Consider the following 23,156-nt stretch of genomic DNA (forward strand, 5'->3'; position numbering starts at 1 on the left):
AAAAGTTTCAAAATCATAAATGTCGCGATAGAAAAGAAATATCGAGATGATTCTTTCTTCCTTTTGCAGCTTTTTTTATGTACTTTGAGGGAAAATTATTTCCGAATTATACATATTAGTGTTAACCCGCTAAAAAATGCGGAAAAAACGAACATTGTTCAAAAAATTTTACTATTTCGATTGGCTTTTTTTCCCGGAATGAAGGAAAGTGAAAAGTCAATATAAAAATAATAAAATGGAAGGAAAAGCCTACATTTTTCTTTTTTTACGATCGTTCTAGACCCATTTCCGGTCGAAATATTCAGCTTTGAAAATGGAGTTTCAGTTTTTTTAGAAAAAAAACATGAGTTAAAAACCAAAAGCAATTTACAGATGTATAAAATGCATCAGAATTACTCTTTGCATTCATCTTTGCATATGTGCTTCATTTTAGCAAGTTTTGAGTGCATTAAAATATTGATTAGTTCCTAAAAAAGAATAAAATCAAGTAAATATTTTTTTATAAAAATTAGTAAAATTTCTCGAAAAAAGTTCGTTTTTCTCGTGTTTTTGAACAGCTTAACACTGATATATATGATTCAGGAATAATTTTCCCTCAAAGTACATCAAAAAAACTGCACAATGAAAAAAGAATCATCTTGATATCGCTTTTTAATCACAACATTTTTTCATTTTGAAACTTTTATTTTACAAGCCGTATATAGTGCAATGCAAATATAAAAACCCGAATACGGCTGCCTGCAGTGAGAAGTTTATTACCGAGCGTTATACTCAATCAATACTTGAGTGACCGTAAATGAATCACGTGTGACTAAACCTCTTTGGTTTCCCTCAATCTTTTATTCACAGAAAACTGGCTCTGCAATACGAGATTTACGACCATACAAACTGGCTCTGCAATACGAGATTTACGACCATATATGTGAAATTAAGGATAGTAAGCGGCACGAGAAATTTATGAAAATAAGATCATTTTTTCAACTTGTGTAAAATAAAATGCAAATTGTATTTAATTTATCAATAATTTACAAGCACTCTATCATTTTTTATTGTATTAATGTAATGAGTTGACAAAACTACAAATTTCAGTTCACATTTTGGTCTGTTGCAAATCGATTTCAACAATCGACATATTAGAGGACTTTGAAAAATTTCGCTAAGTAATCAAGTAACATTTTATTAACAAAAAAATTAACTATATGATATTGAAGAATCGTTGAATGTTTGAATGCTGAAGTGTAACTTAGATTTAATAAAAAAATCAATCTCTTTGTTGTTCTCGGATTATCTTGAATATCACATTTTAACACGTATATCAAATTGCATGGTGCGGAGAACGACTGGCGTCATTGATGACGCCCAATAATGAGAGAAAATTGTAAACTTTGTAGTTGTGCACTTTGATAATAAATTTTACAATCCTAGATTAAATGTAAATAATTTCACAATCCTACATTAAATAACGATGGTGATGGTGGTACTTAGATTTTTTAAAACGTATTTTCAAGATTAAATATATGTACAATTCAAATATGTAATGTAAATATACATAGTGAAGAAATAAAAGAACTTATGTGAATATGAAGATAGAATGAAGAGATAAAATTATGAATTAATAAATCTAATTGAAGATTTTATTGTAGATTAATAAGTTATAGTATAATTAACACAAAACTTATAAAGATGTTCTACAATAACTACAAAACCAGTCGGTTTAAGAGTCGCCGAGTGCATAGTAGAATTAACACCATTAATTAGCATTCCTTATAACGGACATAATACGAAAAAATGGCTCTTGTAAAGAAACCAAACATCAGGTTAATTTTCGTCCGAGTACATTTATTTTCACATTCAGCCAAGTAAATTCAATCAGTTTATGACTGTATTGTCTATATATACAAAATATATATCATTGTCATTAAGGCAATCTGAGTTTACTTTCGAGCAGATATTGATATAAAAATATTCTCGTATTTTAAATAAATGATTTCAGTTATAAATGCGATAATTTTGATAACGACATGGATAAATTTTGACATAGGATCGAACGCTGATACATGCTTGAAAATGAGCATTAAAGAAAGATTAAGGTTGTATATTTCATAAACATCAGATTGCCCAGTACAGCATCTTTATTTAGAAGTATACTAACGAATTTTCTTCTTATTTTTCGCCGTAAAGACACAATCTAACATATTACAATTTGCCGCAAGGCACATATGTATATCAATCACTTAACTTTTATTATTATTATTACTGTTGTTATTATTAGTGTTGTTATTATTATGATTATTATTATTATTGTTATTATGATTAATATCATTATCATTATCATTATCATTATCATATCGCATAAACTTTACAATTTCAGAATCTCTGCTTCAGCAATACTTTTTAATGCCGTTTTCATAGAAATGATTCCAATGAAGAATAATAATTGATTCCTTTGGAAAATAATCCAAATGTGTATATACGTGCGTAACTGTACGACTTGATACAAGTGCACTGAAAAATAGCTGCCTTTTTTAAATTTTTTTATATTGAAAAATGTTTAATTTACATTACATCTAATATGCTTATGCGCCTTGCATTAATATATATTTTTCTTTATCTACGTTGATGCACAAACGAATTGTTTAATTTATTTACTAGTTCTATAGGCTTTATGATAGATAATTCAATTTTATATTTGCATTAAATTATTAACGTGGTATGTCACCGGTTACAGACATGTGGTATAGAAGAAAGAAAAGTTGATTATTTATTCTCTTTTATAAATCGTCAAATATTTTCTATTCTCGAGATAATTTCACAATGCATTGGACGTATTCATTTGTTTAATACTTTATTAGTTTGACATCGAAAATAGTCAATAATAAATCATTGTTATATACGAATTCTATGTAAATTTTGTATTATACCGATTTCATTTTTAATTTACTTTTAGAATTTTATTTTACAATCTAAGCATGCACGTATATCATAGAAAATTATAGATTATATAATATTATCCACACAGTGGATACCTTGTGGAAATTACAACGTGTGTACGATAGCTCTATCCATCTAGCATAGTTACTAAGAGGAACTGTACAACTCACAAAGCTCTGTACAAATTTGCGTCAGTAAAAAAAGGATTAAACATGATGCTTGCTAATTATATACAAAATTATCATGGATTTTTACAAAAACCGCATAACTTAGTATCACTTTAAATAACGAAACTGAAAAAATGATATAATTATCTTTCAAATGGCATAACTAATAGTATGTATATATAAATCTACTTTACACATGAACGTCTGGGAGTTTTCGTTATGAGAGTACGAAAGTTCGTTCCTAATCTACAACGTTATCACTTGCAACTTTACGATACTACCCTCAAAGAAAACAAATAGGTTTATTAACAAAGTGATGTGTAAGTATAAATATAAATCGCATTAATATCAAACGTAGTCTCGCACATATATTTTTGTTTTTCTTTAACTACTGAACCACGAAGATACATTAAAGTAACTTACAATTTGGTTCGTAAATACCATTAGAACTGATCATGAAATGTTCAGACAATCACGTAAATTTATTTACAAAATTCTTATATTATGTGTCTAAGTAACGTGTCAACCTAAATGCTGATTAAATTATTGAACCTGAAATACGCAAACTTGACATGAAATTTGGTTGATGAATTCCATGGAATATCAATTAAGTAATATATATGTTATAAAAATCTCATACAACAACGCTAGCATATAAAAAATTAGTAGAACATAGCTGAAAGAATAAAAAGTTATAAATCTTATCAATAATTTAAGTACAATTTTTAATTATACTAATAAAATTAAATGAATAACCATATAATAACTTTTAATTCTAATTACGCAAATTATACAAATGTGAGTTTTGCATAAACTTTTGATGTGTTTCTTTTCCGAAGATACTGTAAATGATTTGCATATACTTTTAAAATATACAGTTTTCATTTCATTGAGATTCGATACGAGGAAAATAGAAATTACTTCATAAAAAATTAGCTTTAATAATTTCAACAGGCTATTTAAATAACAAAATCATAATCAACAAATTTGAAACTCGGTTGCGCGCTCAATAGAATTCGTCAACCAAGCATCATTCATCAATAACAGCGTTTATACTCTGCTCTCGCCTTTCAACGTGACATTAGCTAATTGGGAAGTGATCGTAGTTTCGCTCGCCTCGTCTGTTTCAGATGATGATGATCCATCACTAGTGTCATCGGTGCTTTTACGAACGTAACAGGCTGATAAAGTACGTTTACGTGGTGTGTATTTAGGTGTAGAGTCGAGCGAGCCAACTCGGCGGAAGGTGCGCTGAATTTCCGGATTGCTTTCTAAGGTCGACGACTTACTGGACGGTTGGTGTGAGTATTCTGAGCTATTTTCTTCATCTGATGCCAAGACTCGTTTGATTACCGCTGTCGTTAAGCTTGGCTTCGAACGACGGTGTCTACCTGGACCAATGGGTCGCCTTGCAAGACTGCAAGGAAATATTTTTTTTATTCAAATGAATGCAAAGAATAAGTAGTACATATTAAACGACCAAATTTGTAAGATTACTTTTTACAAATTTATATCGACTCTGTATTCATTATTTAAACATTCTTATGAAATAGAATGGCACGTCTCACCTTCTCCTTCTAAGCGAATAGTTATACGTGTAATTTGGTACATCCGGTTCATCTTCGTCAGACCAGCTTTCGTCCTCGCCAGCGTCACCGTCTTCATTGCATATAACATCAATCACGTCATTGCCTTCCGGGCGGTCAGTACTTTTTTCCTTCAATTGACTAGACAACTTTTGTGCATCATCTTTATTCCTCCTAGATAATGTTACCTTATAATGTTTATCTTGAAAATATTTTGATTCTTGTACAACGAGAACTGATGAAAACAGGAACTTACCCATGAGATACAACACTACAACAGTTGCCATTATCAATAGGTGACATCAATCTATTAGCGTTCAGGATCTCGTTAACTTTCCTTCCAAGGGTCTCAAGGTGATCGTCATCACTACAATCTCGAAGTCTTTCGCTATTTCCATTCAATCGATTTTCATTAAGAGGCTCTGGACTCGAGCAAGGACTTGAGTGTAGGCGATTATGGTACTGCTGTATTGCCATATCGGTAGTATTACCGTTGTTTTGACTATCTAATGAAGATTTGGGATACAGACGATTCGACGACACTTCAAAGATATACCTTTCATGGTTCAATGAACGTCGTTGGATTTCAGGTTGCGATTCGTTTTTTATCGTCGAGTCTGTGTCCGTAGAGACGGGCAGTTCAGTTTGCGTCTGATTGTCCACTAATCGATTTGCTGATAATTCCGCAGACTAAAAGTACCGAATTCAATTTAAATTACATATGCTACAAGGGCTAATAAAAATACCTATAAAATTAACGAATGCTGCTATTAATTTTCATTCCTGAATAAAAAGGAAAAGCTTTGAAAGCATTGCTGTAATTTATTTTGAAAATGAAACACAATAGCTGATTAAATATCCAGTTGTAAAAGGCCTCTTTGAAATAAAGTTGATACGAACCTTTCGCTCTCGCTGCGGACTTGATCTGGGACTAGACGTAATACCACAACCTGAACCAACTCGTCGATGTCGGTATTTGCGTTGCTTGAAATTACTACTGCTGGGCACGATTGTTGTTTCGGGTTTATTCGAGTCGTTCAATTGCGTGCACATTGTGGCTTTTACAGGGCTTTGTGGAGAAATTGGTGAAGGTGGTGAGGCTGGACTAGATGAGGAGAACTGTATCATAGGGTTCCGTGATTGATTTTTCTTTCGTTCCTGGTATTTCAGTAAAGGGCCGTAAACTACCCTTTTTTTGCAGGTTTTGTATCCAGTCTGTTGTTCTCTTCTGGAATAGTACATTACGATACAAGTGCGGGAAAGTAGATTCCAGTTTCGTGCAGCGTTTACGCCCGAGCGAAGCAAGGTTGGAATGGTACACGAGACGAGAAACTCTTTCCCGAACATGTGCCGTACCGTATTTTTTTATACGACGTGTGGAAAGTGCGATTTTCAACGTACGATTTTGGCCGAGCGCGCGGGAAAAACGCACTTTCTGCACGGAGTGTCGAAAAATATTAATTGTTGTGGATTAAATTATTTCTAAGTATCAATAATTGAATTCCTAATAGGCTCCAAAGTAATTCTCATTTTTTAAGTATTATATTATGTCTATTTAAATACTGGATAATTAACGTAAATATGTTAATTAAAGTGTACACGAAATCAGATCTTATAATCCCAAAATTCTACATAAATTTCCATGAATATTTAGTCAAAAACTATTTTCGCAATTAATTGTTGATATAATCGATCTCAATAGAAAAACTTACTTTAACACATCCCTTTCGCGCTGCTCTAACTGTAATAGAACAGCGCTCAGCTCCATGTAAAGATTGTTAGTTCGTTCTAGTTTACGTTCATAGTGTTCTCTAATGTCTTGAGCATGTCGTAATTCGTCCTCGCGTTTACGTATCAAATCTGCCTCGAAGCGAGGACTACTCGAGTTGTCACTCTGTATTTGCTTCATATGCTGCCTAATTTCCTCTTTCCACGTTTGCTATATATAGTATTGACAGTTAATACGTTTAATCTCTCTTATACAATATTTATTTTTAACCGGCACAACGACGTATTCTTATTCTCATTACCTGCGCTTTGAAGTATTCGTTCTGCGTGATGCTTTCAAGCTCTACCGCGGCGATTTGTAAATGTGCTTCAATTTGTTTGAACGATGGTCTATTCCGTGGTTTAGCGGCCCAACATTGTTCGACTAGTATTCTATAACCTTCCGGACACGTTTTTGGAATAGGTAAATGGAGAGAGTTATTGCCAACACCGTACATTATTGCTGACGAGTCTACATCTTTGTAGGGTACTTCTCCACTTAAAAGCTCCCATAAAACCACTCCATATGACCTATTGTGAAAAATTCAAGGATTTAAGAATTTATTTGAGATGCAACGATGCTGTTAAAAAAAATTCATTTTCAAGTATTTACTTACCAAATGTCTACTTTTTCTGAACATGGTTCATTCCTGATTATCTCAGGAGCCATCCACGCAACTGTGCCAGCAAACGTCATTTTCGTACTTTTTTCATTCCATTCGCGACTGGTACCGAAATCACTTATTTTCACAACTTCCTCACGTCCAATCAAAACACTAAAACGATAATATACACAATGCATATACAAAAATGAATTATTGATATTCATTATACCGAATGTAATGTGAGTATGTACTTTGGACTTTTCAGATCTCTATGGATTATTTTGTGGTCATGTAGGTATTTCATTCCAGCTGCGATTTGTTTTGACCAGGACCACAACCGAGGAGGTGGAACTGATTCTCCTGCTCTTAGTAAATCATATAGTGGTCCTGATGGGCAGTATTCCATTATTATGCAATAACATGGAGCTTGTGTACAAACTCCTCTAAAAATAGTCAATCCATAATATGTTATTACTATGAACTATTTACATATACATTTATTTTTGTAAAGGGCTTCTCTGCTCACTTGAATTGCACAATATTTGGATGATTAAGTTTGCGAAGATGCTTAATATCAGTCTCACGAGGTTCTCTTACTTTTTTAACAGCTACAATGTCTTTTTTCAATTTCCCACTGAAAACTGCTCCTTGAGCACCAGATCCTAGCCACTGGAGTTCACTAATTGACTCAAAAGGTATTTCCCATTCATCAGCTAAAATACAATATTCATATAATTAAACATCATCAAAACTGCAAAATTTTGAAATTGAGATAACACTTACTTTGACTTCCTTTGATTTTCTCACTAAATGTCACTTTATTGATCAAACTGAAGAGTGGTTGCATACATCCAGCAATCCATGCAAGTGATCTAACGGACTCTGGAGCTACTGTTGCTTTGGTTGTTGATTCACTGGAATCTGTATTGCCTTCTGAATTAATGTTACTGCAATTTGGCATCTGCATCCTATGCACCCCATTAAGTACTGGTTCCACTCCTTTTGTATTGAGATGTCCTAACTCCTCTTGGATACACATCATACTGAAATTAGAATTTTTGTTTTTCATCAAAACCAATTATAAAGTATTTATTATGTAAAGTTTGAAGTGTTATGTTTATTTTGAGGAAAGTTTCCATAGGCAACTTGAACTTGCAGATCATTAACGAATATATATAATAGTGGACATTAATCTATTGGTAATAAACCAATCAGAGTTTTATCTATGGCATAATAGCTTAGAATAAAATTGTTTTTATTTTTATACTTTGCAAGCTGCATACTAGAGTATAGATATAAAAAGTTTATTATTATTTAAAATTTATTTCACTTGCATACCAACTTCTTACATCAGTATCATCCGATAGATAATTTTATTTATCTCACTCATCATCGCTTCAGCTCTATTCAGCACATAATCTCCAATCTAACCAGTTAAATTCTAGGCATTATCATAATTAAATAAAAATACTCTTCAAATACAACGTTTGACAGCTGAAAGAAGCTGTTAAAAGCAGACAAGCAAATTGGAGTCTCACCTATTGGCGACAATGGCGGTGGGAGCCTGCTCCTGTGGAGGCTCGAGCTTCCTGGTGAATAGACGCGCAAGCACCATTCTACCATGTTTAACATATGGGCAGAGGAAACAACTTAGACACCGAGATAACGACGAGGCCAGTTTCGACGGTCGTCGTTAAATCTCGCTTGCGACTAAACTATCGAGATGTACAAGTTTTTTTTTCTCGCATACTCCGTTATTTTTTTCTTTTCCCTCTCTTCGCCTACGATGTTGTGTATATATTTATACACAACTGCAGTATAGGTGGTGCAGTTTGAAGCTGCCGAAGAGAGACTGATACTAAAAATGTGTGCGAAGAGCGCGTAATATGTGTGTGTATGTATGTTATTTGTTTGCGTTATGTCGATGAAGAAAAGAGATGCTTTATTTGGAAAAAGCAATAAACGAAGGTTTCTCTTTATGGTAGCTGGGAAAGTACGTTTGAGGTTATGTTTGATCGTAGTACATCTCGCAAGTAAACATCGTTGGGTTTTAGCAAGTGTATGGACTTGTTTGGCGAGCAAGGAACTGATAATTTTTATGTTTATTTATTTGGCAAGATGCTGCACTTATGTATGCCGAGACATACGGAGTTGAAAAAGAAAAAAGATCAGTCACTACGCACTTGATTTCAAGGTTAGCAAAGAGACAAGATTGAAGTTACATGACATTTCAGAGCAATGCGATTGTACATTTCGACCTTCGATATCAATAATATATTACACGAAAAATCAAGTATTACTTTTCTTTGAATGACAATCGTTTTATAAAGTAACATCGAGCAAGCTGAAAAAGCAGAATATATTTCGAGATGCGCGCACTTGACGATAATCTCACGTAACTGTCTCTTTCTAGTTTCTGCTAGGCGATCATTCGACTTGTTCACCTACTCACATATGCGATGGACACATGCGATGCCTTCTGAAGATACCTTTTTCGATGCTTACGTTCTCTTTTTCTCTACTTTGTTATCTATCGCGTGGTTACCAGTGTTACCACTAACACAGGTATATAGACTATGAAATATAATCGCTGACTTCGAGAATGTTTTGTTTGCCGAGGTCTATTCTCCTTCGTCCCTGTTTTTTACCGTTTGTTGGGTTATTCAACCAACTTTTCGTTTACAATCGTAAGTGCAATTTTATACTACTTTGAAATGCTTTTATTTATACATTGAAAAATTTACTTAAAAACAGTTATTTACGGAAAATGTTTTTTTTTACTTGCAAGTCAATTATACATTTAGTTTTGTTTGGATCAGTGATGATACTAAAAATGTGTAAAAATGTTTGTTGCGTTAATGATATAGAATTATCTGTACAGCGATAACATTTTCGAATTACGCATGTGCAATGTCAATGCCACATGGCCCCATAAACGTTCTCCGAAAGCAACAGCAATTAGAAGAGAGTGAAAAAAAAGACACTTCGCCACGCGCGGAAATCGCGCGCGCACGTGTGCGTACAAGAGATTTTCAGACGCATCCGGGGGACATTGAGCTGCGTGTTTTTACATGCATTACGTGCCGATAGGAGAACTTCGCATGGAAGAGACACACAGGGAAAGAGCGAAAGAAGTTATCAAACGTCACGTGTGGGGTTTCTCGACTTTTGCACACATACTCGATAATGATATACATGTAATTATTTTTGCGTTGTGAACTGACCGATGAACCATAACAATATTTTTGACGAGTTGTTTCATCATATTGTTTTCTTCACTTTCGTTCAACATTGTCATATGAGTTAACGATTTTATCTTATCTTACAGATTGTGATTATTATCCGTTCCGGACATAGTAATTAAACACAAAGACAACAATCTTCTATTATCCGTAATTTTTTTTCTTTCGCTTTTACTCGGCATCGTGCCCGTTGTAATGCAGACACGGCGCGAGGAGAGAGACGAGGAGTAAGCGAGGTAAAAGAAAAAAGAGGCAGGGAGACGGAGAGACCATGACGGTCCCAACGCACACACGTGCGACAGGTGTATAACGCGTCAGACCCTGAATCCTCACGCATTGAAATTTCGTTCCTTTTTTTGTGCTATTGCAGGTTTTTTCTGTATACGACGAACGAGTCAGTTTTATAAGCTTCCTCTAAGGCTTTCTATTTCGAGAATGTATACCTAGCGTGCATCTCCTTTTGAATTACCGAGTATTCTGTGTCTCCGTATACTTTTGCGACTTGCTGTCAAATTTCGGGTCAACTGTAACTATTTTTAAACAAACGTTTTCCAAAATTCAATGTAAAAAGAAACATTGACCATTATACTCGGAAAAGTTAACTGAGGTAATTTAATAAGTGTAAGTTAATACTATTGTTATAGTTGTTATTGTTATGTAGACCAGTGCTTTCGAATGTATTCAAACATTTACCAGCGAGAGCAACAAATTATAAAAAGAAGTCGAGGCCAGACAAAAGTTTTGCACCTTCGTTTCCCGCCTTTCTCAGCAAAAGGAAAGAATATAATAAAACAGGACCATCCTCGCCCCTCTCGCATTTTATCCCTACTTCTGCCACTCAGCTGGTCAGTCTCGAGAGAACGAGTGAGAGCGCTTGTAGGGAAGGGATTCAAGGACAACAACGCTACCATTTGCTTTCGTATTTTATTCTCGAATGTTAGTTTTCACTTTTCTTAATAATTAATCTATGCGATTAATTTGAGAAGAAAAGCAAAGGTAGTCCACACACGCACAGAAAAGACTGAAGTTTGTCTTTTTTTCCGTTCAAAGATATACACAAAGTAGCAAGACAGTTCACTCACTTGTTCACGAAATCTCCTACTTTTTTCGTTCATCTGCAACCAATAGATACCACCTCCCCCCAATAAACAAAATAAGGCCAATCAACCTGACGCACACACATGACGATCGACAAATACGTAACCATCGCAAAGGTCAAGTGCACATACGTAATCGTCTTTTAGAATATCTTACATAAGTAGAAAACATACTTCTATTTAGATTGCCTCCGAGTCTCACCTGTTAACAATGATTTCCGGCTGGGAGCCTATGGCCGTGGCAGCGGGCAGCTCCTCGTCGTCACCGCCGCCAGGCGCCTGCATCGTTTCCGTTTCTGCCGGGGTGCGCATCGTTGCGTGTCACACGCACGATCCTGCAACGAGAATAAGTCTTCGTTAAAGGATTGAATACATGGTACTTCATGCGGGATAATGTATTTCTGAGGCAGCATTTCTGGAAAAGCGAACAGCGTTTGCAAGATAAACGAACTCCTAGATCTTTGTGGATTAATCGGTCGCTTGTTTTTGCGATTCCAAGTCGTGACATTCTCCTTTGCCAGTTGCACCTTCAAAGTGAAATCGAGTTGCGCGGTCGTTGCTTAATCGAGCACTCGATCAACGCGATTCGCACTACAATGCGGATTAATGTCAAAACTTTAGCGTTTACAGAATAAATTGGTGCTGTTGCACGGCGAACAAACGCAATTAATCTTTCTCCGCGATGCGCAGACTGGAAAGCACGAGCGCGCTGGACTGCGTTTTATTTTTGGCACGCGAGGCGTTTCAGTGTCATGCAAGTAATAAAGAAAGCAGTGGTACGTTTCGCGCGCCGGAAATGTCGAGGATGATACGCAGTGCGCGATTGCAGATAAAACGCACGATCTGTTTCGCGCATGATTTCCTTACTTGCATCTAATAAATTATCGAGTACTTTCTTTCTAACGTCTGATATTTCGGGACGACCAACTCGAAGGAATGTTCGCGCGCACCGACCACAGAGTCCGCCGTCGTTTTCCCCAACAAAATGGAAAAGCAATATCACACGTTGACATTACGCAACAAACGCAAGCGCGCCGTAGGAAAGTGTGTCAACGTGGAAGAGAGAAGAGAAGAAAAAAACGGCAAGCTTTCTTTCTTCGGGGCATGAAAAACACAAGACTAATTAGCCGTTATTTTTGCGCTGCTGCAACGTCTGAATGATATGCCTGCCGGGCGTAGTATGTGAGCAGTGGCTCGCTCGAGATATCGTATTTTTATGGCGTGACAGTCACGCCAGCCGGAGGCTCGGAAAGGCGCAATGAAAATTCAGGTGATATTCGGAGCCAGAGAGGGAAAAAAATGAGTTGCGACACGTTGTCGAGTTCTCTCATGAATTCGGTGCGTGCGCGCGCGCTTCTCACGCGTACGGCAAGGGAGAAAAGGAAACCAATGGAATGCTCAGGTAACCTACGCGTCATACACTCAGCGGTATGGTATGCGACCAACGGCGTCTTACGGTGTAAGGACCCACTGTACCCATTTCTTTTTTTTTTTCGGATCTCGTGCACCTCGAGGCGCCGATCCCAACGTCCGTGGGGAAAAGGGAATGGTCGCACGTCCGAATCTCGCATCCATTCAGCGACAATAACGATAAGGCGCTATCGTGAAAATGAAATTAGGTTACGTGGATCTTTTTTTTAACACCTGTGCGTAGCAGCAAGCGATAAGATAAGCGACCTATTACTACGTAGGTATATAACTGTCACACTCGTCAAACTGTACGAATACAATATCTCTCAGCTGTTGTTGCATGCTACCAGTCATAATAATAAACACGCGAAATTTCGGCTTGGCCATGATATACTTCTGACTCACTTGAGGATCCATACCCCTCCTCTGGTATTGCAATTATTCCGAAGTCTCTTTTTCGGCAGTTGGCCTAAGATGTAAGACTGACGACGATTGGTGTGGTGACTATATTTGGTGGTGGCGAGGGACAGGCGAACTCGCCCTGTGATTAAGTGAATTGTAGGTTGTTGCGAGCACGCGAATCGTTGGTTTAAGGGTGCTACTCGCACTCGGCTGAGTTCGCGTATTCATTTGTCAGTGCAGACTTGACGAAATGTGAAAACACATCGGCAAAGCTTTGAAGCCTCGAAAGAAAATATTCAACAATCGTAGTTGTGCACGGCGGCCTCGACAACTTCGGCGTACGAGATAAGAATCGCAAAGCCGATTAATATGTACACGCTTAGTCCAATCGGGATGAAGCTTTTGTTTGATTTTGTTATATGGTCAGAGAGAAAGAGGGAGGGAGACAGCAGCGTACGAAAAAAAACAATGACAGCACGGAAACGGCTATATATATATATATACGACAGTCGTTCAGTTGGAAATGATGACCGCGCTGCTTGAAGCGGAGGCGAATTTCCCGTTCTCGCAATGATTTTCTCTTGAAACTCGAGCTGATTTCCATTGTCCCGCCAGTGTCTGGATTTTCGGACGTCATGTGTAAAATTAATCACGTACGTTGCGCGGCCTGACGATGAAAAAATGAAAGGAATCTCTTGGGTTTGCGATTACGTATATTACGCGCGCGCGTTCGTGACTTTCTTTTGAAATTACAGTGAAAAATATGTCAAGGTAACAATGTATTTTATCTTCGACGATTCTATAAAAGTTGTCGCGAGGTAACTCCTCTGCGCACTTTGAATGAAACTGCATCGTAAAAAGCAAGATAATTTCGAAAATTATTTATATTTTCTTTGGCGTTACGCCTCGTTCTCTGGTTTCTCCAACGCAAAACTCAATCTCTGAAATGCAATTTAGAAGTAAAGTTTAGCAAGCGAAACTCGAGTTCTTCGCGCATTACAATAAGAATCCCATGAAACTTCACACTAAAAATCGGTGAAGATCCCTTTTGCGGATGGCATGTACGCGCGCGCAGAGCGGTCAGATAGCGGCGTAAAGCCATAACAGATCCTCACCGAAAGTAAAACTGAACACGCGATCGTAAACAATAATTTTCGTCGCAGACATAACCTGAAGCGGCGCATGTACGCACATGCGGCAGAGCGGTCTGACGAAGGGTGCGATGCGAGCTGCTCGTTCGTCCAAGAGAGCGGACACCCTTTTTTCTTCCTCTCTCTCTCTCTCTCTCTTCTCTGTTCCGCGTTGCGAGTAATAGAGCGGGATGAGCATTGCACGTGAGTTTTAGGGTGCGGAAATTATCGTGTATGAATTGCATTTTTATGGCTTCTTTCCTGGCGCATGGATGGGCTTCGGGCGGCGGGGCTAGTTTTTCGGAAAAAAGAAGAGAAGTGTCTGCTAACGCATGAATGACTGCGCGCGAGGGATGATTCTCGCAGTGTATGGGTGTGGGTGCACGCGCGGTAGGTCGACGACGAGCACGTTAACGTTTTTTTTTTTCCTTTTCTTCGGAAGATCATGCGAGCTTGCAAAGAGTTTGAGTTTTTGGTTTACGACACATCGAGTATTTGCCGACTGCGATCGCGCTTTGTAACAGTGATAGGGTAACAAGGTTCGTAACAGCAATTGATCATTTTATGTGTACGCCTTCGCAGAGATATTTTTACGCGACGTTGGGCTGTGCGATTCGTGTCGAGCGAGAACTACTCAGGCGAGCAAATCGCAGCGACAGATCGGACGTCGATTGTCGACGTCGCAGTGATAAATCTACAGCGACAGTTCTGTGAGAGACAATCTTGACGATCCCCTTGGTATCACACCCCTTTGGCACGAATTATAGACACGCGCGACAACGAGTGTACACTCGAACGTGCGAGCTTCGACGCACCTACACAAATACGCTCTTTTGACGAGCGTGGGGATCGATAATAGGGGACGGCATCTGTGTCCGTGTGTGGGAAATTCTGCCAAAGATATTTTTGATGCGAGTAAGTTTCCACTTTTCCGATTGTTCCTTGTGATACATAGCCTGAGAGAGGGGAGGGGATAGAATCCAGCTCTTTTCTAATGCTGAGTAACGAGATTTTATGTTGGTTTTATCTGGGTATTTGTATAACATAATTGTGATACCGGTGGATTGAAACTACTGCAGATGTGCGAATAGAACATGCATTATGAGATTAATTGGTAGAAATTAATTGCCGAGTGTTCCGACAGATATTAACGTTAACAAATCCAAGGAATATGTTGAATAACGTATACCTCATTTTGTAAGGCAAACCTATCTCGCGAAAAATCTAATCTCTATGTACAATTGTGGCATAAGCTGAATATTAGTTTTGTATTTTCTTAAATGAAGACTCAGTCATAACATTAAAAACGCAATAAAATATCATTGCCAGTACAAGCTTGCACCAATAGAAACAAGGCAGTCTCGGTAATGAACGGCAGTTCACGGTCTCGTATGCGTATACATAAAGTGTATAGGGTTAAAGAAGAAGCCAAAGTACATTGTCATTGTCGAAGGGCAATCTAATTATAATACACCCGCGGTACAGCAGTTTCATACTTCTCGTTGCACACCGACTACGCGTGTCGCTCGCTCAATCACCTCGTGAAATGCACAAGTTTTTCGACCACTTTCAGTTGACAGGCTCTTCTTGCGACGTCGTCATCTGCACGCTTATTTCTTTCTGCATTCCTATCCAATAATTTTTGGACGACTGATGCAACTCAACATTGACTATGCTTCGAAGTTACCTTCGAGACGATATATCCACTTTACCTTGAAAATAAACAATTCAATCGGTATATTTTCTAATTCGAATTGAAACGAAAAAAAAGATTGATTACATCCACGTTTTCTCGTACAATCTCGTGTAGCACACACGCTCGCAGTGCGCGGGTATACATACGCGCAAGAAGTTCACGGATAAACAATTATTGCATAGTCATAATGCGCTTTTGCAATGCTGTTATCGTCACGCGCGGTTGCATCATTCTGGCATATGAACCAGTTTAATTGTAAAAGTATTTGTCCGAATCAAGATCGATTATTCTTAGATTTTTGATACACTGTTTTCGTTGCTTACTTCGGGAAGAGTGGTATTTTGTTCGGACAAACCAAGTGAAAAATAAAATATTGGATTTTGAATTGGAACACGCGGATATTGTCCATGAATCAAAAGCCATTGGAATTTCTAGCCTGGCGATGTCGACCCATGGCAAAGGCAAAACTTGTAATCGGGATAAAGCTCGAAGGCAATAAATGAAAGGCAATCTCCCGGCCGCTCGCGCGCAAGCTCGTGATGGAAGGGCGAGAGACGGCATACAGAGAGAGCGAGAGAGCGCAAAGGAATAGGGCGACCCTCGAGCACACGACGCGTATATTTATTGATCGGCGGAGCTTGGCGTTTCTCCTTGCGAGGGTGTATATGTGTGTATACGCACGCACGTACATAGGCACACTCGGCTTTCAAATGCGTACGGGGGATCGTCGTCGCGTGTCCTCGATTCAATCGCTCGACTCTTATCTATATTTTTATATGCGCACATCAAGCAGTTATATGTTGTTATCTCTCTCGCAATGTGTAGGTTCTCTTGTTGTTTCATTTGTCGCGCGTTCTGTTGTGCAACGAATTACCGGAACGCGTGGTTTGCAATTGCGATTGGAAATTCCGCACAGGCGAAAAAAAAATGCGAATTGACGATTGACATAATACAACCTTGAACTCCAACGGGCAAGCTGCCAAATTTCACGCGATTACGATCTAAAGCGTAACCATTTTCTTTCTTAGGGGAAATTTCTTGAATTTCGTTACGCTGCAATCGATGTAATTCAAGATAATTATCTATATCAACATACGTACGTTAGACACGATAGCTTGACCGTTGAACGTAAAATAGGGGCCAGCGATCGATGTTTAAACGCAGCGTAGACGAGTCACGTTAATCCGACGTGATTTCGTCGTCGTGGTTATTGATTTGCAGCAGATTTTCTTACTGCTTTTCTGGACGACGAGCCAAGTAGGCGCACAGCATCGTGAACACTTGGCGTGACGTGTGTATCAGTTGCACTCGCAACGGCGTGAAAGCGCAAAACGAAGCTTCATGAACTGTCTTAGAATATTGAGCGCGACAGAAGATTACGCACAGGAGTGCGAGAGCCTACGTAAATTATGTTCAGTCGCTTGCCACCCTCTGTCGTAACGCAATCGTGTATATAAATCTGGCGCGTTCCCTGAACCATAATTCGCGTGCGAATGCTTTTTGCGCGCGACGCGACGCGTCTCGGGGATGGAGGCGAAACTTTTAATTTCATTATCGTTTTTTCAAAGAGGGAAATTACTGAAGAGTAAAATTGGATTAGGCTTTGGGGGTTCTGTTAGAATCGAATGTAACCAAGTCACGAGCAATATCATCTATTTCGAGTAGATTTGTTAATCGTTAGGATGAATTGCTACTTTGAGCGATGAACAAGTAGATACTATAGAATAATGTTTAACGATTGTAGATTGAATGAAGAGTTCATGCCTTTCGAGCTCTTAGTCCGTGCGATCACTCAATTGCAACCAGAATTGTGCAAAAATTAATTGCAGAATGATAGGTCAATCCTGTGCAAATATATGAACCATATACAGGATTATTACCTCGCGACACAATGTCATTTTTAATTTTACGTGCCATGACCGTCGACGTATCCGAATCCCCACCCGAAAAAAAAAAAACAAACATCGAAAAAATTAATTGCATTAAGTAATTACAAGTACTTGTACTCTCCTAAATATAAATCCACAATCGTAGGCGGTAGCAGCTATTATTATCCTAATGTGTTCCCGTGTGCGCAAGGTAAAACAAAGTGGATCGATTTAAACGAGGGAGTCCCTCTCGGGCGCGTCACCTTATTCTCTCTCTCTCCCGTGTTGCCGACTTCCTGGCGTCGTCGAGGCTGCACGCAATGATATATACACTTGGTGCCTGCGCCAAAGTCGTATTTTTTTGTCGCGTTTGCAGGTTTCGCTGATTTTTTTTTTCGCGAGAATAGGTGCTGCTTTGGTTTTCTCGAGTGTACACCGGTATATCGAAAATACGTATAAACTTTCTTGACGAGACATTTTGAATTATTATGTAGTTGATTGACAAGGGAAAAACAGGAAAGGAAGTCTTTGCATTGTCCTTTAGTTACCGACATTTTTACATGAATTTGTTATTCTCATTCAATATTGATTTAAAAAAAATGTAATTTCCAAGTATGCGCAATTGAGATAATAAAAAAACCAATTAAAATAATGAAATCTGCAAGGTAGATGCTTATAATTTGTTATACCATTCTCTCAAGTGATGCGGATACTCGAAAATCTTAGCTTTGCGCTGATGATTTCGCAGCATTTTTTAACAAATGACATTAGCAAACAAGCGGGAAAGTAGATTTTTAAATTGACGATCGATAATTTATGACACTATACATCTTTCAGATATCAAAGAAAAGAATGTAAACCAGTCATTGATAATGCATTTGTACACGAGAAGAAAGGCATATCAATTAGATTTTCTGAATTATCCAAACAATCTGATACTGTAGAACTGAAATGACCAGTTAAGTGCTAAAAATCCGAAAATTCAAAAGGAAGAGTACATTTCAAGGGCGCAAACGAGCAGCCTTGAAGAACATCTCTACTTACCTCGACGCCCAGTAAACGTAGTCGAATCTCGCGCCTGCACAAGCATCGAAGTCACTAGGATCGACCGGCGTCTCACGCACACAACGCATTCGCACGTACAGAACTCGACCGCTCCTAACAGCAGAATCAAGCTTCTAAGAGAGAGAGAGAGAGAGAGAGAGAGAGAGAGAGAGTTTCGCAACCTGCCGCGTGCTGCACAAGCTGCCAAGAAGGGAAGTCTCTTACGAAAGGTCAATGACATCTACTCGCGCACCTTGAAAACGCTCGAGCGCAGGCTGCGACGAGAGCATTGAGGAAAGCAGGCCGGCCACTACCATCTGCGCTATATCTCTTTGTTATTCTAATGCGTTGGGATGAAGCTCGAGATGATTTTTCGGGTGACGATGCAGATTTTGTTACGCGATTGATACACGATGGGAATGTGTTTAATGTTTTGTCAAGTCAACATCTGCTCCTTGCTTTCATCTTCTTTTGTGTTTGCAGTTATTTGCAAATTCATTGCGATGTTTGTATTGATGTTGACATTGCTGAAACGCCTCTTACTTTGACGATTGGTCTTTTGCACAAACAATCGCAGATATGCTTGTTATCGTCGATAATTTCGTCGACCTTTAGTCGCAAGAGCAATGCTAATTAAGAATGCATATTTTCAACAATTGAAAACTCAAATTAGGTACAAAAGAAATGCATCTCCTTTCAATTAAAAACAAGAAAGAAACACTTGAGACGCAAATGAAAAGAAAATACAAAAGAGTTCCAAGCAACGCAGGACCCAACGAGGCGTAACGCAACGCGGCGGCGGTGGCGGCGGCACCTGTTCCGTTCAAGGAAGAAGGGAGATCATCGAAAACCGAGGGAGCCCTATTGTGTTACACTACCTGCCTTGCGGCACGAATTATTTTATCTGCAAGGAGATAGAGATGGAAAGTTATGGGCTTACTAAGAAGAAAATTAATGCCTGGGTTTTTCGTTCGAGGCGGAGGGAGATTATACGAGTTTGAAGAAGAATGCTTTGAAAGTTTTACGGAGAGGATATTTGAGAATTGTAGGTGTTAGAAGTCATAGATTTTTAGGAATTTTTCAACACCTGGGCTACGCGATATCAACGTGAAAAACAAGTGTTTTATAACGATGATGAATCTCTAATAATAAACCAGTTCGCCGTGCATTCGATTGATTATACCAACCGTAAAGAAACTTTCCGTGCACTTTACAACCTAATGTATAGTTTCTTTTAGAGAGCAACATATAAACCAAGAAATAATTGCCGGTTGCATTAACATAAGAACGCGCGTGTAACACCAAAAAAACCAGTTCACGGCAAAGCATCTTAAATAATAAAATTTTTCACACGAAATCGCTGACTTTCACTTGCCGATAAGCATTTTCAAAAAGCACGTAAAACTGTGGATTTTAGCTAAGACAATGACGATATTTGCCGATTGTAAATACTGGACGCGCATAGAAAAAAAAGAAGATGCTATATCTTCTTATTTCTTCTGTTGCGTGGAAATACCGAATTTTTTTGTTGTATTTCGTTTCGTAACAAGTGAACCAGTGTACTTTTCCTTAAAAAGCATTCCATTTAATTAGCACCATAAATTGTGTGCCTTTCAAGTGAAAACATTCACATGTGTAAATATAATAAGATTTATCTCGCGCGCGAAGACGCAAAATGCTATGTATAATTTATAATTAGTGTCTAACAAAAGGTTTAACCAAATCGGAGATATGGATTTTTTTCCATATAGTACAGTTCTCAAATCTCTCTATAACTTGCGTGAAATAACTTTGAATTTTCTTTGCTCAGAAGGCTATTGTGTCGTAATCGAAACTGTAGGCCCACGGCTTTTCAGTGTTCGACTATAACTGTAATTTGGGTAGTGTTTTGTTGTTTGTTGGTACTGTGAATGAGTATTTTCATCATGACAGTTTCCGTTTTTTTATTATTTAACATTATAAAAATCGCGTTAAAAGCAACTCGGCCAGATAAGCAATAAACGCGATTTATCTTTTAAATTCCTCATCGTCAATAATCCAACGATTCCTTTTCGAGGTTATTTTAATTATAAGTATATTGCATTTTTTTAACCAATTTTCTAGAACTTGTGAACAACACTGTGCGCAGCAGTTAACTTTCAAATAATCCCAAGACTTTCCTCTCTCTTTCTCTCTCTGAACAGCAGTGTCGTAATCATTACATCCGCACGCTCTAAAACTCCAAAAGAAACACCAAGCGAACTTAACAATAAACAATAAACAACGCAAAGTATAATAAATATTAAAAAAACAACAGTCTCGCATATACATTTTTCCCCTTACTATGACGTCGAAGGAGCAACGCATGCGGAATATCGATCCGTTCTTTACTATACTCTTTTTTTTCTCGCTTGCTCTTACTCGTTTTATATATACCTGTGTGTGATGGAGATGTGTTGGGTCCTTCCTCGCGTGAGCGTTACACACAGGATTTCACGACCCTAACAGGGTCCTTGTTCGAAAGCTCTTGCACGACGCCATTCAACACTTCACTCTTCATAAATTAAAAAAAAAACACTTCGAGTTGCACTGAGAGAAGATATACCACAGCACCGAAGTGATTGCCCGTGCATACAGAAGATAGAGAAGGATGTATATAGTTGAAACACACACAGGTCGTCGACGAGAGGAGAGAGAGAGAGAGAGACAGCACAAAATGGCGCGCGCGCACGAGCGAGTGGCTACAGCAACACTGGCTACGTTTGCGTGGAACTTCGAGTTAGAGGCGCGAGCTTCGCTTTTTGCCTGTGCGTGTTGTCTCTTATCCATGTGTGTGCTCAGAACCGGCTGCGCGTGGGCGCGCCTGCTACTGCGAGGGGTTTGTCTGTGTTGATCAAAGAGGGGATCCTTTTACGTTTGTGATTCGTGAACTTCTTTTTTCGTTTGTTTGCAAGCTTTTTCGGGATCAGGGATGAAACTGCAGATACGATTGGAGTACATGGTTTTGGGGCCGGTTTTGGAGCTGCCATTTGTATGCAATGGCTTTCTTTTTTAATGGACGAGATTTGTGTTTTTTGGAAGGACAAGATGAAATCTTATTTATGCGTTGTATGGTAATTGATGGTTAATTGTCGAAGATACTGGAAGAGGGATTTAATACAAATGCGATATCAGTTTATTATATGATATTTACTTTTTTAACTAAGCAAGAAACTATTACATCATTTATTATATTATAATTTACAATATATGAGAATTCCAAAGTTTCTTATTCGATCAAAAAAGGAAACGTTCAGAAAATTATTTTATTACAAGAAAAAAGAAATGAGGGTATTATAAATTACGGGGCTTTGTCTTGAATGGTAAGATAAAGAAGAAAGGATGATTTGTTTCCTTTCATCTTTTGCACGTGTATCCTCTTCGTGTGGTTTTTATTTTTTTTTAGGCGTCAAACAGGTTTCAGTTCCTGTAAACCCTATTACACTCGTCAAATAAAGCGAAGTAAGTTAATTTACTCCCCTAAAATTTATCACCGCGGTGTATCTTTACAAATCATGTCAAATATTTCAGTTATCTTGTCATTACTTGAATTGTTTACAGCATGGAGGATTCAGCTTTTGCAATTAAATAGTATGTGTTTTATTATGCGTTTTTTTATTTGAAAAATTATTAATACAATTTTATTTTATCGTAACATTGTAGTTTCGAGATTCTATTTTTTTTAATTTAGTTTTGTTTACAAGGCAAAAGAAATATTTGATGTTTTATCATATCGATAGAACTAAAAGGGTTCGCGGAGTGTTTTTAAAAGGGCGTGAATGTTGATTTTGAGGGTGAATTGGAAAAAATTAATGCTCAGATATTGATGCAAGCCTATACTTTAATTCAATGGGTATTCCTAATATTCTTTTAATGTTATTTTTTTAATACTAACAGTAAAAACGCTGGCAACGATTTTGTCAGAGTTATTTTTGAAAGAGCAAGAGATTTTCAGATATGTAGTCTTTTCAAAAATAATTTTCCACAATGTTTGTGCGATAAAAATATGTTTAATGCAAAAAAATATTAAATTATAGTCATGAAAATTTGTGCACAATGTTTTGAGCAACGAAGAAAAGTTAGTTAGATTTTAATACTTGTCATATTATAAAGAAACAAAGGTAGAGTTAGAAAACTAAAGTTTCCTAAACATAACATCAGGTATATTAGGATCGGTCGCGGTGTATGTCAAA

At 37.7% G+C, this 23,156-nt stretch overlaps 1 protein-coding gene across 4 annotated transcripts; it reads right to left on the reverse strand.

Moving 5' to 3' along the window:
* Positions 1-1,237: 1,237 nt before the first annotated feature.
* Positions 1,238-21,661, reverse strand: LOC131663968 (mitogen-activated protein kinase kinase kinase 13). 4 transcript variants are annotated; one of them, XM_058934775.1, is made up of 13 exons: positions 21,361-21,661; positions 11,598-11,730; positions 8,595-8,672; positions 7,840-8,099; positions 7,583-7,769; positions 7,308-7,499; positions 7,069-7,227; positions 6,715-6,982; positions 6,397-6,623; positions 5,585-5,912; positions 4,941-5,374; positions 4,667-4,858; positions 1,238-4,515 (listed from the first exon to the last, which is right to left on the reverse strand). In XM_058934775.1, the coding sequence occupies exons 2-13, from the start codon at positions 11,705-11,707 to the stop codon at positions 4,149-4,151; spliced, it is 2,802 nt and encodes a 933-aa protein (XP_058790758.1). In that variant the 5' UTR covers positions 11,708-11,730; positions 21,361-21,661; the 3' UTR covers positions 1,238-4,148. The 4 variants fall into 4 exon arrangements, with proteins under 4 accessions (XP_058790758.1, XP_058790759.1, XP_058790760.1 ...); XM_058934776.1 differs by lacking the exon at positions 21,361-21,661 and adding an exon at positions 11,847-11,871; XM_058934777.1 differs by lacking the exon at positions 8,595-8,672.
* Between the last annotated feature and the right edge of the window lie 1,495 nt (positions 21,662-23,156).

This window comes from Phymastichus coffea, unplaced genomic scaffold, assembly GCF_024137745.1.
Source record: "Phymastichus coffea isolate CEN01 unplaced genomic scaffold, Cenicafe_Pcof_1.1 PCOF00039, whole genome shotgun sequence".
NCBI classification, from domain to species: domain Eukaryota; kingdom Metazoa; phylum Arthropoda; class Insecta; order Hymenoptera; family Eulophidae; genus Phymastichus; species Phymastichus coffea.

Coding starts and splice junctions, on each gene's coding strand:
- LOC131663968 (XM_058934775.1), bottom strand. CDS start 11,707: ATGCGCACCCCGGCAGAAACGGAAACGATGCAGGCGCCTGGCGGCGGT. Junction 8,100..8,594: donor ACCGCCATTGTCGCCAATAG/GTGAGACTCCAA, acceptor TTCTAATTTCAG/TATGATGTGTATCCAAGAGG. Junction 6,983..7,068: donor TCAGAAAAAGTAGACATTTG/GTAAGTAAATAC, acceptor TTTTCACAATAG/GTCATATGGAGTGGTTTTAT.